A 23,571-nucleotide genomic window follows, 5' to 3' on the forward strand; every position below is an offset into this window, starting at 1 on the left:
CACATACGGTATGATACTCACACAAAGAATTCACCCACATAAGAACAGTATGTTGAACCCAGAGTGACCACAGCACACAGTATGAAGGCCACAGCAATACAGTATGATGTTCCCATAGTCCCCGTTACACAGTATCATGACCAGCCAATTCCCTGTGCACAGAATGATGGCCCCTACAGTTCCTTATATACAGCATGATGCCCATCATAGTTTCTAACATACATTATGATGGTCTCCACAGATCCCTATATACAGCATAATAGCCCCCTACTCCCTAGATTCAGTATGATGGCTCCCATATACAGTTTGATAGTTTACACAGCTCCCTATACACAGTTTTATGTCCCCTCAACTCTCAATATACAGTATGATGGCCTCCACAGCTCCCTATACAAAGTATGATGGCCTCCTCAAATCGCTATATACAGTATGATTTCCCACAGCACCCTATATACAGTATGGCACTACAGCTACCTATATATAAGATGATGGCCCCCACAGCTCCTTATACACAGTACAATGTCCCTAAAACTCCCCTATATTCAGTATGGGGGACTACAGCTTCCCTATCAAGCGTGTCAGCTCAAAACAGCTCCCTAATATGCAGAATGGGGGCACCACAGCCCCCGTTATACAGAATGAGGCCCCAACTCTCCCCCATACACAGTATTATATCACACAGCTCCTCACGATGTAGATACTGTTTAAATCCTGACTGCGGGGTGGTGTCGCCACTGGCTTGCCTGGTCGCTGTTAGGCACAGGGTTTTCCTGGACTCAGGGGCCCATAGCGCCCACGAAGTGTGCTGCTATGGATGCCTTTGAAGGAATTCCCAAAGCCCATTGAAATATTCTCCGGTTCTCCAGTCTGACCCTTCTCAGACAAAACAGATCATGAATATATGATCCAGCACAATAATAAAATTTAGTTATTGTATGAGAAAAAAACTAGTCTGTGAATGAGGACTTACTCTTTATTAAATGCAGCCATGTACCACCTTAATACAGTAACTGTAGGCTCCCAAGTACAAAATAAAAAACCACAACCTCCAGCTCGATCTAGTGTTTTTTATATGGCGGTGATAGGTATATATTTAATTTTGCACACAAAGAATTGGTAAAAACAGCCATCATTACCTTACTTTCCAGAAAATATATATTAAAAAATAGTATAGCTTTTCATTTTACAAAATGTAATCTTTTTCGATGAAAGCCTAATATCCCTTTAGTTATTCTGTTTAGCTTGCTACACAGAAGATTCAACTTGAAGGACCTATGTACTTTTCAACCTATATAACCAAGTAACTACTGTACATGTAATCAACCTATTGTTTAAAAAAATAAATAAGTGCACCTAAAATCAAACATGATCAAAATCAATTATGAACAGTTGTATTATTAGAAGTTTGATGCTCACACATGATTACCACATTTCAAAATATATACTAACTAAAAGGAACATGAATCAAAAAGAAATCTCGTGATTCACACATTTCTTACTCTGAATTCAGTAGAGGTTCAGCTATTTTTTTTAATAATTGCATTTAAATATATTCTTTGATATTGCTATAGCAAAATATTAAAGATTTGGGGGTTTCTGTTAATAGAATTTGTTTTACCTGATCCTTTCCACAAAATAGTGTTTTGGGATTATTGCTTAGGATGCAATAGTGGATATCACAGCACAATTGAATGCCAAAACTGACTGACACCTAAAGAAATCTGTTTTTTTTTAATGCTGTTGTTTATTTTGAACTTATACAATAGCATCTTTAAAATATATGTACCTACAGACTAAATCACAAATGTTTATAATATTTTACTATTATTATTGTAAGCCTGTTAGGGCAGGGTCCTCTTCCCTCTGTACCAGTCTATCATTGTTAGTTTTTTTTACTGTAAGTGATATCTGTATTTGGCATGTAACCCTCCTCATGTACAGCACCATGGAATTAATGGCGCTATATAAATAAAAAAATAAATCAATAATAATATCATAAACCATACATATTAAATTGTATAAAAATATAGAAAAACTGAGGTTAATATTCAGCATAGTAAAATGTTGCATGTCTGACAAAATTTACATAATGCAAGCCATCAGGTGGGAGAATCTGTGCACTGTATGAATACAATCAACAAATGCCACAGTATGGAGCCCAGTAAATACATACCTGACTGGTGCATCCAGTGATTGGCATATAACAACTCCAGACAATGGAAATAGATATTGGCAAGAAACCATGGCCTCACAAACTCAAATTAGGGCCAATGCATGTGCACCTTATGGGGTGACGTTGGGCATGATGTACATCGTTGACCTAGTGAACATAAGACCCATCCAAGAATGGTTGGTGGCCCAAAAAGTAGATAGAAGAAATAAGATAGAAGAGCCAGTGGATCAGAGAGAGCAGGACAGGTATGGTGAGGGTTGAGGAGAGATGATTATAAGAATTATTTTAACCCCTTCTCGGCCTCTATAGTCAAGCAACATTTTGCTGAAATTGCTTACAGCAAATCACAAAAAATCTGATTTATGTGAATTAGAATTTTTGTAAAATTTAAGATTAATTCAAGTCTCCTCAAATCAATTTCAAACAAAAACAAATTTGAGTGAATCTGCCCGAATCGAGCTTTCAGAGAGGCAGTGCTCCACATTTGGCTCTTCTTGGGACTCTGGGATCTCCACCTTCACCTAATCCCTGACTATATGATATTCTGATCCATATGCTTTAGATACTGGTTTATTGGTATATCTACTTAAATATTTAGTCTTCTTTACACAGATTTCTCTATTAGAATAATTAAACTAAGGTTTCATTCAGACAACAGAGATTTTTCTGGTATGTAAAAAAAAGACAGATTTTCATCAGTTTTTTTGATCAGATTTTAATCAGTGATTGCAATGTGTAGAAGAAACGTTGACATTTTTTTTCTCATGTATTAGAAAATCACTGAAGAAAAACTGAACATGGACCAATGTTATAAACAGACAACACATGAATCATACAAAGATGGCATCAGATGAAAATTGTACAAGTCTCTGTGTTTTGGTGTAGACCACGCGTTCCACAAAAAAAAATGACATGCATACCGCTCCATATATAATGGGTATGAGTTTGAACCGTGAATAACACATAGAACTCATACATGAAAAACTGATGTTTGAATAAGCCCTTATATAATATCAAACTATAGTTAAATTATTGTGATTTTTGTGACTTTTATATTGTCTATTTTCTTCTGAGATTAGGATAAGACTGGGACCCTCTTTACAGAAACATTGCATTAGTGCTGCAGGTCACTTTTTTATTATTCTTTGATGGTGTTTTTTCTGTTTAATTGGTTTTACTCTATGTGACAATTTATATGTGTAAAACTTTTGTAAAAAAAATATATATATATATTTATATGAGAGCAGGCTATCTTGTTGGATGTATGGTAAATCTGGATGGGATGGTTAAAAGAAATGCATAATAACGCTTTTTTTTTTCCACATTGCTTTTGCTGAAACTTTTACTAAACACTAGATAGAATCTCTGACAATCTTTAAAGAACAGAAAAGTCAAAGGTTTCCTCTAACTATAGAGCAGCAATTACTACTGTCATGCTTTTGCTCTTTGACAGTTTTCCCAGGCAAAGTTTACAAAACAAATGAGAACGTTTTAAAAAAAGACCTTCTAATGTTTTCTCAGTTTATCCTGAAATCATTTGTAAAAAGGTTTAAAGAGAAATTTGAACCCAACCAATAACCAAAAACCATATTTAAAGGAAACCTGTCATCTTATTCATGCTGCCTGACTAATAAACCGTAATCAGACAATGACTACGTTATTGCAGCTGTGCATGCTTTACTCTAAATGCTTTGCCATGTCATAGGAAACATATTTTGAACAGCCAAAACTGGATTGTATACATCTCAGATGACTATTCCACATCTGGTTCCCCACAGCGCCTTGTTGTCTTTTTCATTTAGATTGACAGGTCTCCCCCAATGTGTGTGCTTAGGTAGAAACTAGGGATGAGTGGATCCGTGGAAGTTTGGGTTCTAGTACCTGAACAAACTTTAGACCAAAGTTCGGTTCGGTGTCAGAACTGTACCCGAACTTGAACCAGACCCGAACCACATTTAAATCAATGGGGACGCGAATTTTGGAGCTGGAAAATCTCTCTCCTCCTTGGATTTCAGAACTGTAAAACGGACATCCAGGAGAAGTCTGTGTTCGAAGTTCAGTACCGGGCACTAGGAGTCCGATGCGAATCCTGAACTTTACAGTTTGGGTTCGCCCATCTCTAGTAGAAACCTATCAGTCAAGGGGAGTAGTGTGGGGATAAACCACTGTAGACCTGCTCAGTGCTGAGGACTAGTCATTCAAGACAAATTGTGCCTGGCAGTATTAGTCAGATGATAGGTTCCCTTTAAATAAAAATTACATGTTCTGTGACTTGCATATAGCAAACTCAGCCACTCAAACACACAATATAAATTTACAAAATATTTATCATTACAGGTCCATTATATACAGTACAGACCAAAAGTTTGGACACACCTTCTCATTTAAAGATTTTTCTGTATTTTCATGACTATGAAAATTGCTCATTCACACTGAAGGCATCAAAACTATGAATTAACACATGTGGAATTATATACTTAACAAAAAAGTGTGAAAAAACTGAAAATATGTCTTATATTCTAGGTTCTTCAAAGTAGCCACCTTTTGTTTTGAGGACTGCTTTGCACACTCTTGGCATTCTCTAGATGAGCTTCAAGAGGTAGTCACCGGAAATGGTCTTCCAACAATCTTTAAGGAGTTCCCAGAGATGCTTAGCACTTGTTGGCCCTTTTGCCTTCACTCTGTTGTCCAGCTCACCCCAAACCATCTCGACTGGGTTCAGGTCTGGTGACTGTGGAGGCCAGGTCATCTGGCGTAGCACCCCATGACTCTCCATCTTGGTCAAATAGTCCTTACACAGCCTGGAGGTGTGTTTGGGGTCATTGTCCTGTTGAAAAATAAATGATGGTACAACTAAACGCAAACCAGATGGAATAGCATGCTGCTGCAATATGCTGTGTCACCGGAAATGTTTTTCATTTCACAGGTGTGCCCTGTCAGGTTTAATAAGTGGGATTTCTTGCCTTATAAATGGGGTTGGGACGATCAATTGTGTTGTGCAGAAGTCTGGTGGATACACAGCTGATAGTCCTACTGAATAGACTGTTAGAATTTGTATTATGGCAAGAAAAAAGCAACTAAGTAGAGGAAAACGAGTGGCCATCATTACTTTAAGAAATGAAGGTCAGTCAGTCCGAAAAATTGGGAAAACATTGAAAGTGTCCCCAAGTGCAGTTGCAAAAACCATCAAGCGCTACAAAGAAACTGGCTCACATGAGGACCGCCCCAGGAAAGGAAGACCAAGAGTCACCTCTGCTTCTGAGGATAAGTTTATCCGAGTATCCAGCCTCAGAAATCGCAGGTTAACAGCAGCTCAGATTAGAGACCAGGTCAATGCCACACAGAGTTCTAGCAGCAGACACATCTCTACAACAACTGTTAAGAGAAGACTTTGCGCAGCAGGCCTTCATGGTAAAATAGCTGATAGGAAACCACTGCTAAGGACAGGCAACAAGCAGAAGAGACAAGTTTGGGCTAAAGAACACAAGGAATGGACATTAGAACAGTGGAAATCTGTGCTTTGGTCTGATGAGTCCAAATTTGAGATCTTTGGTTCCAACCACCGTGTCTTTGTCCGACGCAGAAAAGATGAACGGATGGACTCTACATGCCTGGTTCCCACCGTGAAGCATGGAGGAGGAGGTGTGGGGGTGCTTTGCTGGTGACACTGTTGGGGATTTATTCAAAATTGAAGGCATACTGAACCAGCATGGCTACCACAGCATATTGCAGCGGCATGCTATTCCATCTTGCGTTTAGTTGTACCATCATTTATCTTTCAACAGGACAATGACCCCAAACACACCTCCAGGCTGTGTAAGGGCTATTTGACCAAGAAGGAGAGTGATGGGGTGCTACGCCAGATGACCTGGCCTCCACTGTCACCAGACCTGAACCCAATCGAGATGGTTTGGGGTGAGCTGGACCGCAGAGTGAAGGCAAAAGGGCCAACAAGTGCTAAGCATCTCTGGGAACTCCTTCAAGATTGTTGGAAGACCATTTCCCGTGACTACCTCTTGAAGCTCATCAAGAGAATGCCAAAAGTGTGCAAAGCAGTCATCAAAGCAAAAGGTGGCTACTTTGAAGAACCTAGAATATAAGACATATTTTCAGTTGTTTCACACTTTTTTGTTAAGTATATAATTCCACATGTGTTAATTCATAGTTTTGATGCCTTCAGTGTGAATGTACAGTTTTCATAGTCAAGAAAATACAGAAAAATCTTTAAATGAGAAGGTGTGTCCAAACTTTTGGTCTGTACTGTAAGTTCAAGATAAATCCAAAAGATGAGGTCATCCGAAGGCACAGTGTAAGACCATTCTACAGCCACAATCTTACACTTAGCCACTAATTATGTCTCACATGACCTTACTGTGCTATGGAAGCTCAATGATTTGTCTCCTGCTGTCTTGTTAAGATCAGTCTGTTTTGAAATGTATGCACCATAATAATTTTTTCCTATACATCTGGAATTTTTAACTTTAATAACTGTAAAAAAAAGTTCAATTGTGCCTGGACCGTATTCTGAAAGGTTCCCAACAAATAGCTTTTCACTCTACATTGCCTTCTTTAACACAATGAACCAGGTTTGCTATCTTCCATGAAAACTTCATCAGTTGTCATTTCTTTAAAAATATTGACAAAAAAATCATAGATCTGCCTTTGATGCTGCAGTCACAAGGTACTCCAGGAAAACAAAATGTCGGGAAGTGGGATATAGGAGTTCAGATTTCAAAAGTTGGATCATAAAATAAATCTAGTTTTTCATTTTAAATAACTAGATTTGCATCTTCCATCATGACATTAGTCATAGCGAGACATGTTGGTATCAGCTTAGACTACTTTGGGAGTTTGGAGAAAGTGGCGGCAGTATCTCACTTTCCTGGTACCTGTAAAAGATGTCAATAAAATTCAAATCAATGCCTCAATTGAAAGCAACTGGTGATGTCCCTCAAAAGCACAAGTCTGACCACTTCACTTTGACTTAAAGAGAAGATGTGGATAAATGAAGGATAGAAGTATTTATTTTTAAAAAACACCTATGGAAAACTATAATTAATTTCCAAACAAGGTGTAATTGAATGGCGCACATTTAAATTAACATGTGCCCCAAATGAAAATAAAAATAAAAAATTCTAAGATTCAGCTTTGTACTGATGGTTGTTAGAGCTCAGAATTAGAGTATGGCCATGGTGTATCACAATAGCCAATAGATTTTGTCTGACTATGGAAGAATATCAAAATGCATTTCAGCTCAGCTTGAAAATCCTTCACTACATATAAAGCTTTTTCTGATTTGTTTGATGGTTAGCTGGGCATTTAACTTGGTGATTACAGTTCTGTCTTTGTCGAAGGTTTGTGTATTTGTCACTGTTCTGTGTGATGTGAATGAGGATCATATAAAGGGCAGGCAGAATAAATGGTAATAAATCAGTCTCCAAGAACAGGTTCACTGATCCACAATACTGATGGAATTTATTGATACTGCATTCAACCTTCCAAGGCACCAGCTTAACAGGGTCATCACAATTTATCGGCCTCTCTTCCTTTGCATCTTTGCCAGAATCCATCTTCTATCTTCTGTCCAGGGCATTTTCATATGGATAATATTATATTTGCATAATCAGACATCAATGCTTGGAGACAGTCATAAATGATAAAATGTTCTATGTTTGAGAATCTGTGGCTTGTAAAAAAGAATGAAACTGTTCTTTCTTCATGAAGGAAACCAAATTAAATATTTTCTTGCCTTTTTGTTTTTTGAATGTTTGCTAGTTGTTGCTTGAAAAGATTTTTTTTTTAGAAAATGTGAAGTTTAGAAACTTCATGCTACAAAGTCACAAGTTAAAGTTTTTAGTCTAATACTTTTTTCTTAACATAGAGAGATGCTGCTAGTTTTGTTGTTATGTTATGACAGCTATTTTAACAAAAGTGATGAGAGGAAATGCAATCGTATAGGTTGTCACCTTTGTTGCATCTCACAAATGGATGAGCAATTGTAAATTACTATTTCTAAAATACTGATTCAATGACAATTAATAAGGCTGCACTTCTCACTTTTGTCAAAATAGCTGCCACAAGAAAGCTGAAAAAATTGTCAGTGTGTCTATTAGTAAAGCAAAGATAAACATCAAAGTTTGGCTACAGCTATAATATATTGTCATTTTTAATTCTGGCTAAAACTCCTTTTCATTCGCATTTATGAATACCATAAAATATTCATAAAAATGTAAAATATTCACTTTTGTATTATTATTAGCCTTACAGCACCACTCCAGTGTTTTTTACTGTATTGAACCTTTAAGTTGTGCACCGGGAGTGTACTTCAGGACACGGTGGAGCCACGGTCGAGAAAACCATCTCTTACACAGTTTGATCCCAAAAGAACTATTTTACTTATTTAAGTGTATATTTTAACCTAGACAATACAAAAAACATTTAAATATTATGCAAACATTAGTCAACAGCTTTAACCTCAGTGCTATACAGCGTGGCACCTAAGCAGTCTGTATTTACTATCTTTTTTATAGATTTTCCTGCTGGGGAACCTGTCTAAACCCACCGCCTATTACCGTTTTACACCTTAAGAATTAGATTAATTATATGCATGTAACGTACAGGCTAGCCTGCGGTACAACACTGAGGTTTTACAAACTGCCAAATATTTCCTCTATTTCCCCAACCAAATTTTCCTGTCCCTTCCTGTAGTGTTTACGGAGGAACAGTCCGTCCTCAACTGTATCTAGAATACCCAAAACAAACTACGGCCGTTTAGCTGTAAATATAGTCGTACACTGTTGAATAACTGCCCAGTACTAAAATTCTGTGCAGAAACTTTCTCCTGTATCAAAATGGAGTTCAAGTATGGTCCGGAGTCCGTTGTGTGCTGTGTCGGCACCTCAAAGTGGATTGGGATTTTCTTAGTTATTAAACCAGCATAAACCGTGGCAGCAAATCCAAAAGTTCTAGACTCTGGTATTAGCAACAAACGTAGTCTGAAGCAGTTATTCTAACTAACTAACTACAGACTAGATCTTAGCCTGAATATTTTGGCGCAAATATGTTCTGTTATGCGTGAACAGTTACTCACTGTGGGGCCCCTTCAACAGGTGATCGGTACCATTGACGCTTGTAGCTTAATTTCTCAGTGGTGTCCAACACCTCTTTACTGTAGGTCCCGGCCTTTATCGTCTCTGGACAGCGTTTCTGACAGAAATTTCCTCAAACTTGGACAGGTTCTGGTCGTGAGCAAGCTCAGCTCCAATATCTCTAGTGTCAATGGGGTGTTCTCACAAGCAGATGCTGCTGAATTCCCTTCCAGCGCATCCTCTCCTGTTCAGGATATATTCCAGACTACCCCCAAGATGGCTTCTCCACTTATTCCTGTCACGTAATTTTCAACTGTCCACTGGGAATTCCCCTGAGCACAGTGACTAAGCCTCTCCCACACTGGAGTTAGACGAATCATCAACTGTTTCCGTTGGCTACTGGGCAAACTTCTTCCTTAACAATGTGCACTGTACTTGTTATCATCAATACATTAATTGCTTATTCTCCTTATATAATCATGTAATATAAGGCATTTTAAATCATTCACAGAGTTAAAACCTTGCATCAAAATATATATACAGTCTTTCAACAAGTACTGTGTTATACTGGTGTGGATACAGGTTAACACAATCATATCACTCTGGTGAACCGACACACATTTCAAACTGTTGGAGTGGTGATTTAAATGTTTTTCCCCTGCCCCCTGTCTCTTACACAGCTACCACCTCCTTCATTGTTTTCCAGCGTTGTTCCCGTCGGTCTCTGGTGAAAAGTGACCCATCGGCAGCTCCAGTGTTTCATGGAGCTGAGCGGAAGTCACTTTACAATACAAGTCTCATTCTGGCACTGATAGACATGTATTGAGAGCTTGTGATGTAGCTTCTGACTTCCGGACAGTCAAAAGCTGCTCTCACAAGATGGTGGAGCAGGACTGGAGTGGCACCGAAAAACGGTGAAGAAACTGGATGGTGAGTATATGACCGGGGGTAGAGAGCTTACATTAAAAGCGCCACTCCAGGGCTGAAAAATCAACAATTATGGAGTGGTGGTGTAACTGAAGACCCTTATGTTGGGGAATTGCCTGCTTCTATGTTGTCAGACTGTAGACAGTCACAAATTACAACCCAATTTTTACTCATGTACATTAGCAGAAAATCATATTGTAACATATGTTGTTTTGCTAAGCACTCATATCAATTTTCTTTTCTTTCAGTATTTCTACTCCATAAAAGATATTTCTGTAGGCGGCATGTGCATCTGCTATGGTCATGCAAGGGCTTGTCCGTGGGATCCAAAGACTAATGTGAGTAAATTAGTAATATAACATATTAACAGTATTTTTATCTTCTTTTAGCACTCGTGTGAAAGGAAAAATCTCAAGCAATATAATTGCAAAATACCAGGCTTTATTTTAAAAGAGAAAAATGTGACACTGGTATAATTCGTACACAAAAATGGAGAAACATAATTTTTGGATAAAAAATCATTATGCAAGCTAAATAGAGATATATCACTTCAGTAAGTAAAATAACCAGCATTTGTAATGTTAGGAATTATTATTTTTTTACATGAAAGGCATTATCTCAAAACTTAGTTTTAACATTTAATTGCTGGCTCTCAAAGTAATTTTTTAAAAATCAACAATAATATACACATACATTGAAAAAAAATCAAATATGATTGAGATTGCACCCACTGAAAAAAAAAGAATATACACTGCTCAAAAAAATAAAGGGAACACTCAAATAACACATCCTAGATCTGAATGAATGAAATATTCTCATTGAATACTTTGTTCGGTACAAAGTTGAATGTGCTGACAACAAAATCATACAAAAATCATCAATGGAAATCAAATTCATTAACCAATGGAGGCCTGGTGGAAAAACACACTACAGGCTGATCCAACTTTGATGTAATGTCTAGAGATGAGCGTTGTTCGACTCGAACTGTTCGCCAATCTCAAATTCGAGCTGTTTTGGGCGGTGTTCGAGCCGTTCGGCGAACACGAACGATTTGAGAAAAATTCGGCTGTTCGAGGTTATGTTCGATAACTGTTCGTGCACCAAAATCATAACTGGATTTTTTCTCAGTAATGATGAAAATTAATGTTAATACGCAGTTTGAGTGTACAGCGGGGTGGGGGGAGGGTCAGGGGATGGATCTCTGCAGGAATAATGAAGATCTCCATTTTTTTTTCTCTTTCCCGCATTTACAGTGGGGAGGTGCAATCTGTCAGCCTATCAGCAGCGCACACACGGAGCGAAGTGCTTTTTTTCACACAAGCAAGGGCATGTGTCATTGGCAGTGTATGTCACATGTCCTTGCCCTATAAGACCAAGCCATTTTCCCCGTCGCCACCATTTTCTCACTGCTGCAGCTGCGTGTTAGACGGCACCGCTGTTGCTGTGTGCGCTATACCTTGTTAATTTCAAGCCAATTTTCGCACAAATCTACAGATAGCTTGGGAGTAGGGAATAGTTGTGATTGCAGTCCTTTTAAGGACTAGGTTACAGCATTTCCTATGACTTTTATCAGGCAGGTCTGTGCTCTTAAATAGACAGATTGTGGGAGTAAAGACTAATTGTAATTGCAGTCCTTTTCAGGACTAGGTTACATCAGTTCCTATCAGTTTTTGCCAGGCAGGTCTGTGCCAGTGCTGTGCAAGTTTTTTTCACAGCATTTGGCTGAATCTAGCAAAGCTAAACCTTTTTGGCCTATTACAGAGTGTGTTAGTCAGTGGAGTAGCCTATCTGTGTTGCAAGATATACCACCTGTGTATAGAATACCAATTTTTTTACTGCACCTAGTGAAGTAAAATCTTTTGGGCATAGCATCATTCTATTAGTCCATCTATACTGACCTCCATCAGGTTGCAAACTGAATATAATTTTTTTCTGCATCTACCTCTGAAAAAATATTTGGGCTTCTAGCTGTGTGTGGGACTTGTTCTATTAATCCATCTATACAGACCTCCATCAGGTTGCAAACTGAATATAATTTTTTTCTGCATCTACCTCTGAAAAAATATTTGGCCTTCTAGCAGTGTGTGGGACTTTCTCTATTAGTCCATCTATACTGACCTCCATCAGGTTGCAAATTAAAAATAATTTATATCTGCATCTAGCTCTGAAAAAATATTTGGCCTTCTAGCAGTGTGTGGGACTTTCTCTATTAGTCCATCTATACTGACCTCCATCAGGTTGCAAATTAAAAATAATTTTTTGTCTGCATCTAGCTCTGAAAAAATATTTGGCCTTCTAGCAGTGTGTGGGACTTTCTCTATTAGTCCATCTATACTGACCTCCATCAGGTTGCAAATTCAAAACAATTTTTTGTCTGCATCTAGCTCTGAAAAAATATTTGGCCTTCTAGCAGTGTGTGGGACTTTCTCTATTAGTCCATCTATACTGACCTCCATCAGGCTGCAAATTAAAAATAATTTTTATCTGCATCTACCTCTGAAAAAATATTTGGGCTTCTAGCTGTGTGTGGGACTTGTTCTATTAGTCCATCTATACTGACCTCCATCAGGTTGCAAACTGAATATAATTTTTTTCTGCATCTAGCTCTGAAAAAATATTTGGCCTTCTAGCAGTGTGTGGGACTTTCTCTATTAGTCCATCTATACTGACCTCCATCAGGTTGCAAATTAAAAATAATTTATATCTGCATCTAGCTCTGAAAAAATATTTGGCCTTCTAGCAGTGTGTGGGACTTTCTCTATTAGTCCATCTATACTGACCTCCATCAGGTTGCAAATTCAAAATAACTTTTTGTCTGCATCTAGCTCTGAAAAAATATTTGGCCTTCTAGCAGTGTGTGGGACTTTCTCTATTAGTCCATCTATACTGACCTCCATCAGGTTGCAAATTAAAAATAATTTATATCTGCATCTAGCTCTGAAAAAATATTTGGCCTTCTAGCAGTGTGTGGGACTTTCTCTATTAGTCCATCTATACTGACCTCCATCAGGTTGCAAATTAAAAATAATTTTTTGTCTGCATCTAGCTCTGAAAAAATATTTGGCCTTCTAGCAGTGTGTGGGACTTTCTCTATTAGTCCATTTATACTGACCTCCATCAGGTTGCAAACTGAATATATATTTTTTCTGCATCTACCTCTGAAAAAATATTGGGCTTCTAGCTGTGTGTGGGACTTGTTCTATTAATCCATCTATACAGACCTCCATCAGGTTGCAAACTGAATATAATTTTTTTCTGCATCTACCTCTGAAAAAATATTTGGGCTTCCAGCTGTGTGTGGGACTTGTTCTATTAATCCATCTATACAGACCTCCATCAGGTTGCAAACTGAATATAATTTTTTTCTGCATCTAGCTCTGAAAAAATATTTTTCCTTCTAGCAGTGTGTGGGACTTTCTCTATTAGTCCATCTATACTGACCTCCATCAGGCTGCAAATTAAAAATAATTTTTATCTGCATCTACCTCTGAAAAAATATTTGGGCTTCTAGCTGTGTGTGGGACTTGTTCTATTAGTCCATCTATACTGACCTCCATCAGGTTGCAAACTGAATATAATTTTTTTCTGCATCTACCTCTGAAAAAATATTTGGGCTTCTAGCTGTGTGTGGGACTTGTTCTATTAATCCATCTATACAGACCTCCATCAGGTTGCAAACTAAATATAATTTTTTCTGCATCTACCTCTGAAAAAATATTTGGCCTTCTAGCAGTGTGTGGGACTTTCTCTATTAGTCCATCTATACTGACCTCCATCAGGTTGCAAATTAAAAATAATTTATATCTGCATCTAGCTCTGAAAAAATATTTGGCCTTCTAGCAGTGTGTGGGACTTTCTCTATTAGTCCATCTATACTGACCTCCATCAGGTTGCAAATTAAAAATAATTTTTTGTCTGCATCTAGCTCTGAAAAAATATTTGGCCTTCTAGCAGTGTGTGGGACTTTCTCTATTAGTCCATCTATACTGACCTCCATCAGGTTGCAAATTCAAAACAATTTTTTGTCTGCATCTAGCTCTGAAAAAATATTTGGCCTTCTAGCAGTGTGTGGGACTTTCTCTATTAGTCCATCTATACTGACCTCCATCAGGCTGCAAATTAAAAATAATTTTTATCTGCATCTACCTCTGAAAAAATATTTGGGCTTCTAGCTGTGTGTGGGACTTGTTCTATTAGTCCATCTATACTGACCTCCATCAGGTTGCAAACTGAATATAATTTTTTTCTGCATCTAGCTCTGAAAAAATATTTGGCCTTCTAGCAGTGTGTGGGACTTTCTCTATTAGTCCATCTATACTGACCTCCATCAGGTTGCAAATTAAAAATAATTTATATCTGCATCTAGCTCTGAAAAAATATTTGGCCTTCTAGCAGTGTGTGGGACTTTCTCTATTAGTCCATCTATACTGACCTCCATCAGGTTGCAAATTCAAAATAACTTTTTGTCTGCATCTAGCTCTGAAAAAATATTTGGCCTTCTAGCAGTGTGTGGGACTTTCTCTATTAGTCCATCTATACTGACCTCCATCAGGTTGCAAATTAAAAATAATTTATATCTGCATCTAGCTCTGAAAAAATATTTGGCCTTCTAGCAGTGTGTGGGACTTTCTCTATTAGTCCATCTATACTGACCTCCATCAGGTTGCAAATTAAAAATAATTTTTTGTCTGCATCTAGCTCTGAAAAAATATTTGGCCTTCTAGCAGTGTGTGGGACTTTCTCTATTAGTCCATTTATACTGACCTCCATCAGGTTGCAAACTGAATATATATTTTTTCTGCATCTACCTCTGAAAAAATATTGGGCTTCTAGCTGTGTGTGGGACTTGTTCTATTAATCCATCTATACAGACCTCCATCAGGTTGCAAACTGAATATAATTTTTTTCTGCATCTACCTCTGAAAAAATATTTGGGCTTCCAGCTGTGTGTGGGACTTGTTCTATTAATCCATCTATACAGACCTCCATCAGGTTGCAAACTGAATATAATTTTTTTCTGCATCTAGCTCTGAAAAAATATTTTTCCTTCTAGCAGTGTGTGGGACTTTCTCTATTAGTCCATCTATACTGACCTCCATCAGGTTGCAAATTAAAAATAATTTTTATCTGCATCTACCTCTGAAAAAATATTTGGGCTTCTAGCTGTGTGTGGGACTTGTTCTATTAGTCCATCTATACTGACCTCCATCAGGTTGCAAACTGAATATAATTTCTTTCTCCATCTAGCTCTGAAAAAATATTTGGCCTTCTAGCAGTGTGTGGGACTTTCTCTATTAGCCCATCTATACTGACCTCCATCAGGTTGCAAACTGAATATATTTTTTTTCTGCATCTACCTCTGAAAAAATATTGGGCTTCTAGCTGTGTGTGGGACTTGTTCTATTAATCCATCTATACAGACCTCCATCAGGTTGCAAACTGAATATAATTTTTTTCTGCATCTACCTCTGAAAAAATATTTGGGCTTCTAGCTGTGTGTGGGACTTGTTCTATTAGTCCATCTATACTGACCTCCATCAGGTTGCAAACTGAATATAATTTTTTTCTGCATCTAGCTCTGAAAAAATATTTGGCCTTCTAGCAGTGTGTGGGACTTTCTCTATTAGTCCATCTATACTGACCTCCATCAGGTTGCAAATTAAAAATAATTTATATCTGCATCTAGCTCTGAAAAAATATTTGGCCTTCTAGCAGTGTGTGGAACTTTCTCTATTAGTCCATCTATACTGACCTCCATCAGGTTGCAAACTGAATATATTTTTTTTCTGCATCTACCTCTGAAAAAATATTTGGGCTTCTAGCTGTGTGTAGGACTTGTTCTATTAGTCCATCTATACTGACCTCCATCAGGTTGCAAACTGAATACAATTTTTTTCTGCATCTACCTCTGAAAAAATATTTGGGCTTCTAGCTGTGTGTGGGACTTGTTCTATTAGTCCATCTATACTGACCTCCATCAGGTTGCAAATTGAATATAATTTTTTTCTGCATCTAACCCAGCCAATAGTTTTGTCCTAATACCACAGTTTGGCCACTCAGCTCTGCTCGGTTCCCATCCATTGTTTTTTTGTGCAAACAACTCCAGAGTTGTGAATTAATTAACCACCAAAATGAGTGGAAAAAGGCCTGCTGCTGGTGGAAAGGGGAATAGGCGTGTTGGGAAGGGGAAAAAAGGCTGTGTCCGTGGGGTAGGTGTTAAAGCAACAGTAACATCTGCAGAAGAAAGACCATCTTCCAGCCAAACTAAAATGTCTACTTCTTTTAGCGGACAATGTGATAAGATCCCTTTCTTACGGCCACGCCAATCGCTACAAATTCCAGATGAGGCACAAAAACAGCAGGTGCTTCAACGGATATCAAGTGCTCCTTTAAGTGGGCTCTCCTCCACATCAACTTCAACATCACAAATACTCCAGTCCTCAAAGGTGTCACCCCAATCGCACTTGCTTCCTCACAGCTCCCAAATCTCCAGCTGCCCGTCTGAGTATGAGCTAGAACAGATGGTTGAGTCTGCAGAGCTGTTTACTCATACTATAGCCTGGGAATCAGAGGTCGACTCCAGCGCTTCTGTGAATCCAGACGTGAAAATGATCTGCACTGATGCCCAGAATCTTTATGAGTCGGATCCAGGACCAGATGCAGAAGGTTCTGACCATAATGTAGACCCTCATTCCCAAACTGTAACTCCTGTTGGTGGAGACAATGAGGAAGACGATGATGAGACTCAAATACCTGATTGGAGCGACAACTTTAGTTTTTTGTCAGGGCAGGAACAGGTTGGCTCTGAGGACGACGGGTGTGATAACGCACAGGGTGATGATGATGAAGTTGGAGATCCCACTTACTGTCAAACCACAGTCAGCCAAGAGATGAGGTCAGCAGAGGAGGTGGAGGAAGATGCTAGTGACGACGAGGTCAGGTTGCGCCTTCCTGGACAGAGACATAGTACTGGAAGCACGTCAACAACTGCATCCTCAAACACAACTCTGCCTCTCACCACAATTCGTGGTGGCTCTTCAGATCGCATGGGTGCTAAGCCTTGCATAGCCTGGGCATTTTTTCAGATCGATAAAGATGACCCAACTCGTGTTATCTGTAACATTTGTCAGCAAAAGCTAAGTAGAGGCCAAAAAATACATAGTTTGAGTACTTCATGCATGAACCGGCACATGGACATGAAGCATAAGTTGCAGTGGGAAGCTTAGTGTGCTACAATGCGGCCTAGCCGGCCGGGCCAACCACCGTCTGCCATATCTTGTGCATCCGCGGCCTCTTCATCCTCTGTGACTGGGGGGACAGCAGTCACACCTGTTTTGGGGCGCAGACCTGCCACCTCTTTACCCGCAACAGCCAGCGTGATTGGCAGGTCATCATTTTCTTTGGAGGTGGTAACACCAGCTGGTGTTGAGCGCTGTCCGACATCGATAGCACCACCTTTGGATCAAGGCAACCTAACATGTCCGCCTGCATCTTCCTCACAGACCGTCAGTTTACCGGAGACACCTTTATCAACCCCGTCTAAGCACAATAGCCAGCCCTCGGTCCCTCAGATGTGGACAAGTAAAAGACCATTTCCTCCTAGCCATGAGAAAGCTAAGAGGTTGAATTTCACCATCTGCAAGCTCTTGGCTACAGAAATGCTGCCTTTCCGCCTGGTGGACACAGAGGATTTTCGTGACCTTATGTCCGTCGCAGTGCCCCAGTACCAGATGCCCAGTAGGCACTACTTCTCAAAGAAAGGTGTGCCTGCGCTCCACCAGCATGTCGCACACAACATCACCGCTTCTTTGAGAAACTCTGTGTGTGACAGGGTGCATTTCACCACAGACACTTGGACGAGTAGGCATGGACAGGGGCGTTACATGTCGCTGACTGGGCACTGGGTAACTATGGTGACAGCAGGACAAGGGGCTGCTGTCCAAGTCTTGCCGTCCCCACGAGTTGTGCGTCAATCCTCTTTATGTCAAAGTTCCTCTATTGCTTCTGCCTCCTCAACCTCCTCTCAGTCTTTCACCTGCACCCAAAGCCTGTCTGGTCATGCCACAAGCTTTCTAACTGCGCAGAAGGGATCCTGCACACCTCCTTACTATGCTGGCAGTAGGGCTCAACGTCATCAGGCGGTTTTTACTTTGAAATGTCTGGGAAATGTGAGTCACACAGCTGAGGAGTTGTGGTCAGCTCTGGAGAACCAATTTCATGAATGGTTGTCTCCACTGGACCTGAAACCAGGGTAGGCCGTGTGCGACAATGCTGCAAACCTGGGTGCGGCCCTTCGCCGGGGCAATATCACACACGTGCCTTGTATGGCTCACGTGTTGAACCTGGTTGTCCAACAATTTTTAGCCCACTATCCCAGACTAGATGGCCTTCTGCAGAGGGCACGGTCGCTGTGTGCTCACTTCCGCCGTTCGCATCCCGCAGCTCAGCGACTTACATCTCTACAGAAGTCGTTGTGCCTGCCACTTCACCGGCTAAAATGCGATGTGCCTACCCGGTGGAATTCAACTCTGCACATGTTGCAGCGACTGTGGCAGCACCGACAAGCCCTGGTGCAATACGTTCTGACGTATAGCCTGGGCCAACGAGATCCAGAGGTGGGGCAAATCACGCTGGAGGAGTGGTCTCAGATCAGTGACCTATGCACCCTTCTGCACAGTTTTGAAATGGCGACGAAGATGTTTAGTGCTGACGATGCCATTATCAGCATGACTATTCCGGTGATTTACATGCTGGAGCACATGTTAAACAGAATTCGGAGTCAGGTGGTGGCACAAGAGGAGGTGGAGGAAGTAGAGGAGGAGGAGTTGTATGCGGAAGGGCTAACATCTGCAAGGTCCAGACGGTCGGCAGCACCAAGGCGGCAGGCATGTGAGGGTGGGGGAGATGGTTTTACCAGGGCGCATGGTAGCAGCCAAACTAGTGAGGAAGGTGCAGGAGCCCAGGAAGAAGTGGAGGACGAACTGATGGAAGACTCATCAGATGAGGGAGACCTTGATCACATTTCTGTTGTGCGAGGTTGGGGGGAGAGGACAGAGGAAGGAAGCATGATTGTTACCTCGCCACCAACACAACAGGGACTTGGTGCTCCTGGATGCGCAACACACATGAGTGCCTTCTTGCTGCACTACCTGCAACATGACCCTCGAATTGTGAGAATTAGAAATAATCCTGACTACTGGGTTGCCACACTCTTAGATCCCCCAAACTTTTCGATCAACCTTTTCATTTTAATAAAGACCAAAAAATGGTCATTTTTGAAATTATAAGCATTAGCAGGTTATTAGAAACTGAAATCAAACAGTTTTCAACTCAAAACTTTATTCTAGGTGATGTTACATTTTCACTTAGGACCCCTTGTTCGAAAGGAGCTTCTGAACTCTCTCGTCCATTAAATTTGTCAGGTTTTGGATGGTTTCTGCTTCAATTGTTTTGCATGAGGACAGAATACCCTCCCAGAGCTGTTGCTTAGATGTGAACTGCCTCCCGCCATCAATGGGGTAGAGGTCAGGGGAGCATGCGGGTCACACCATAAGTTTGTCCCCTTTTATGCCCATATCAGCCAGAGATGCAGATGTTTTATGTGCAGCATGAGATGGTGCATTATCATGCAAAAAAATGATCTTGCTGTGAAATACAAGGTTCTTCTTCTTGAACCATGGCAGGAAGTGCTGTTTGAGAAAATCCACATACATTATGGAGTTCATCTTTAGCGCCTTCAGGGATCCTAAAGGGGCCGACAATCTCTCTCCCCATGATTCCAGCCCAAAACATTACTCCACCTCCTCCTTGTTGGCGCTGTAGCCGTGTTTGCGTGGGGTGTCCATCAACCAGCCATCCTCCACTCCATCCATCTGGACCATCGAGCGCTGCATGGCACTCATCCGTGAACAAAACAGTTTTGAAATCAGTCTTCATGTAATGTTTGGCCCACTGGAGCCGTTTCTGCTTGTGTGAAGTGGATAGAGGAGGTCGACAGGATGGCATATGCACAGCTGCAAACCTCTGAAGGACCCTGCATCTTGTTGTTCGGGGGACATTGGAGGCACCAGCAGCTTCAAAAACTTGTCTGCTGCTATGACAAGGCTTTTTTGCCGCTGCTCTTTTAACCTGACGTAATTGCCTGTAGGAAAGAGTCCTCAATTTGCCCTTATCAGCACGCACACGTGTGTACTGTGAATCAGCTACATACTTCTTGATTGCCAAGACACTTCATCCTGATCATCGCACAATGTTGATTGTAGTCATGCCTTGACCTAAACACTCCACAATTTGTTGCTTCTCAGCAGCCGACACTTCCTTTTTCTTTCCCATTTTGGCAGAAAATGTAGGCTGCTTAATAATGTGAGACAGCCTTCTTAAGTAGTCTTGCCTTTCATTGGACACACCTGCCAAACTAATTAGCACAGGTGTCTGCAATTGCTTACAGTGATATAAAGAGCCCTGACACACATCACCATCAATGAGTTTAACTGACAAACAAACAAATTCTTCCCTTATCACTCCTAAACACTTTTTGCATAATAATTTGGAACACAGTGTACATGTGCTTTTCCACAAAACACCAGTGGTTCACGTAGTGAATCTTACAGTTCTAACTTGCCAACCGTGGTCTGTATGGAGTTGTTCAATAAAGGGCCCAAAATTAAGATAACATAGATGGGAGAGGTCTCTATGAATAGGAATTCCTAAGTATTTGATACCCTGTGAGGGCCAGGCAAAGGGAAAGTTGGACTGGATGGAATCCTATATGGATTTGGGGAGGGAGACATCGAGGGCCTCAGACTTCGCTGCATTGATTTTAAAATTTGACCATGTAACAAAGTGATCTATTTCAGCCATAACAGCATGGATGGATATATGTGATTGAGTGATATGTACTAGGACATCATCAGCAAATAGAGAGCACTTGTACTCGGTGCCTCCCACCTCAATCCACCTAATATTGGGGTTATGGCGAATTGATGAGAGCAGGTGCTCCGTCATTAGGATGTATAAGAGAGGGGACAGAGGACATCCCTGCCTTGTCCCATTGGTGATTGTGAAAGGTGATGAAAATGTTCTGACGCACCCCCTGGGCCTTGGGACACCCGGAGCCGGACCCTTTTTGGTGGATGCTGGTGGTTGTAGTCTTCGTGGCGGTGACCCGGTTCCGTGGCTCAGGGTGGTCAAACCAGTGGCGGAACTATTTATGTGGTTTTGATGTTTAAATGTCCGACTACGCCACCCGTGGATTGCGGTCAGAGTGAACCGCCGCTGCAGGGCAGACCGCTGAGGCTGGTGTTGTGGGTGCAGCAGAGCGTAGCATAACTCCCCACGGGAGGAGTATAGCCTCAGGGCAGTGTATGCGGAGGATAGGGGTGATGGTGCAGGGCAGCAGCAGTAACGACACGGAGTCAATGATGCAGTCCAGGGCCTTTACTCACAGTTCTTATTATCCAGACCACGTCTGCAGGTAACGGCTGCCCACGTCGTACTGTGCTCACCAGGTGAGGGGCTCAGACAACTTCCAGATAACTTTGGAGCGCTTCACAGGACCCCCTTTGTGTGTCCTTTGTCTGGCCTTTCTTACCAACGCTTCTGTCCGGCTGCCTCGGGCCTCCTCTTGGTAAACTTGGCACCAGTTTCCCTGACCCTATGTGGTACCTTCCTAGCGGGTGTAGCGAGGGGCTGCGCCACATAAAATGTCACAGCCTCCGGTTTCTAGCTGAGGGTCATTTCCCGCCTCCGCTAGTTTCAGGGACTGGTCTCCCCCTTTGGCCTGACCCCTCTACGCAGGTGGATTCGGGCGTGCGGTGGCGACTTGCCCGTCCGCACCCCTGAGATCCCTTCGTTCCTCGTTCCTGGAGCCTTCTCCGCTCCTCTTCCTTCCTTCTCCCTCTTCCAGGCCTGGGCCTGTGTTACTAGGCCCGCCTCCGGAGCAGAGCTCATGCAGAGCCCCTACTCCCTGTCACTTCTGCTCAGACTTCTCTGCACTGAACTAATATGGTGCCCACTTTTTATACTCCCTTATCAATGCACCCAGGAACTGCTTCCTCCCTGCTCCTGCACTACAGGGTTCCCCTTCCTCAGTGTTCCCTCCCCCCACTCCAGCCAGGGTCAGTGACTGTCGTGCCCATCTCAGGGGCATATTGGTCGCCCTGCCCCACGGCAATGTGGTGTAATGCATGCAGGTGTCGGGGTCCTGATCCACACTCCATCCTTACCTGAGAGTGAGATATCACACCTCTGGGTGAGGTGCAATACCTCTGTAGCAACCGAGCCCTCAGGGTGCTACAGTTCCATTTATCTTCAACCTAGGTGACGTATTGTGATACAGGGCCGTGATTTTGGCTATAAAAGGGTCCCCTAGACCCCTACCCCAAGTTTTTTAAGAGAATCATATATGGCGTGCCAGGAAACTCTATGGAATGCTTTCTCAGCATCCAACGAGAGTATCTAATTACAAATTTTTAACTGCATCTAGCCCAGGAAATACTTTGTGCCTAGTAGCAGTGTCTGCTAGTCAGTGGATTATCCCGGCTGTTAAGCAAGCTACACCACCTGTAGTTTGGACACTTAATTTTTTCAAAGGAAATGCTTCGGGACCACGGGATACTCAGTGAAGAGCATCAGGAGGCACCCCAAGGCATAGGGGCTGGGACTGGCAGTAGGATGCCTTGCGGTGGACAGCCGAGCTCGATCCTTATAAAAGCTTTTTAACTGCAGCAGCTTTAGTGGACGCTACTGGAGCTGGAATTACGCGGCTGCTGGCATGAGACTTGCCCTCCAATAGATCCTTGTAAATGGATTTAAAGTGTATTCATTCAAATTAGAGAGACAATTTAAATTAAAAAGCTTAGAGCTGCCTTCACCACAGGGGGCTCGCTCGACCCACCAGCGGACAGGCACCAGTATTGGGAGAGGGGGGCTGGCACAAACCCGGCGACACGGAGGTGGCACGGGCAGGAGCGGACTGAACGTGTCGGCTTCTCACTTTTTGGATTTTAGAAGGGCATGACATGCCTATATCTGTGTCTCCCCCTCTTTTTACTCCTCCACCTCTTTTCTTTTCGCATGACTATATGTACTTGTCACTTTTCCATGTGTTAGTTGTGTCTTCTGAGCAGTTTGTCAGCTTTTGGACACCTTTGAAGGTGTTTTCTATGTGTTTCTATGTGTTTTTGTTTGCCTGCCATTGGTTTTAACGGTGTTCGAAGGTGTTCGACGAACAGTTCGGCGAACACACGGGTGTTCGACGAACCGAACCGAACTCGAACACTACGGGGGTGGCTCTACACTAGTAATGTCCTTAAAACAAGAGAAAATGAGGCTCAGTATTGTGTGTGGCCTCCACGTGCTTGTATGACCTCCCTACAATGCCTG

At 41.5% G+C, this 23,571-nt stretch overlaps 1 protein-coding gene across 6 annotated transcripts in view; it reads left to right on the forward strand.

Moving 5' to 3' along the window:
* LAMA2 (laminin subunit alpha 2) overlaps positions 1 to 23,571 on the forward strand; it is a 1,447,346-nt gene that overhangs the window by 375,614 nt on the left and 1,048,161 nt on the right. For all 6 annotated transcript variants that reach the window (XM_073676060.1, XM_073676058.1, XM_073676059.1 and 3 more), the window contains exon 6: positions 10,437 to 10,526. In XM_073676060.1, coding sequence (XP_073532161.1) covers positions 10,437 to 10,526 — 90 coding nt within the window. The remainder of the gene's footprint in view (positions 1 to 10,436; positions 10,527 to 23,571) is intronic.

The sequence above is a fragment of the Phyllobates terribilis genome, unplaced genomic scaffold (genome assembly GCF_046119375.1).
Source record: "Phyllobates terribilis strain yellow unplaced genomic scaffold, ASM4611937v1 Scaffold_3__8_contigs__length_932513732, whole genome shotgun sequence".
NCBI classification, from domain to species: domain Eukaryota; kingdom Metazoa; phylum Chordata; class Amphibia; order Anura; family Dendrobatidae; genus Phyllobates; species Phyllobates terribilis.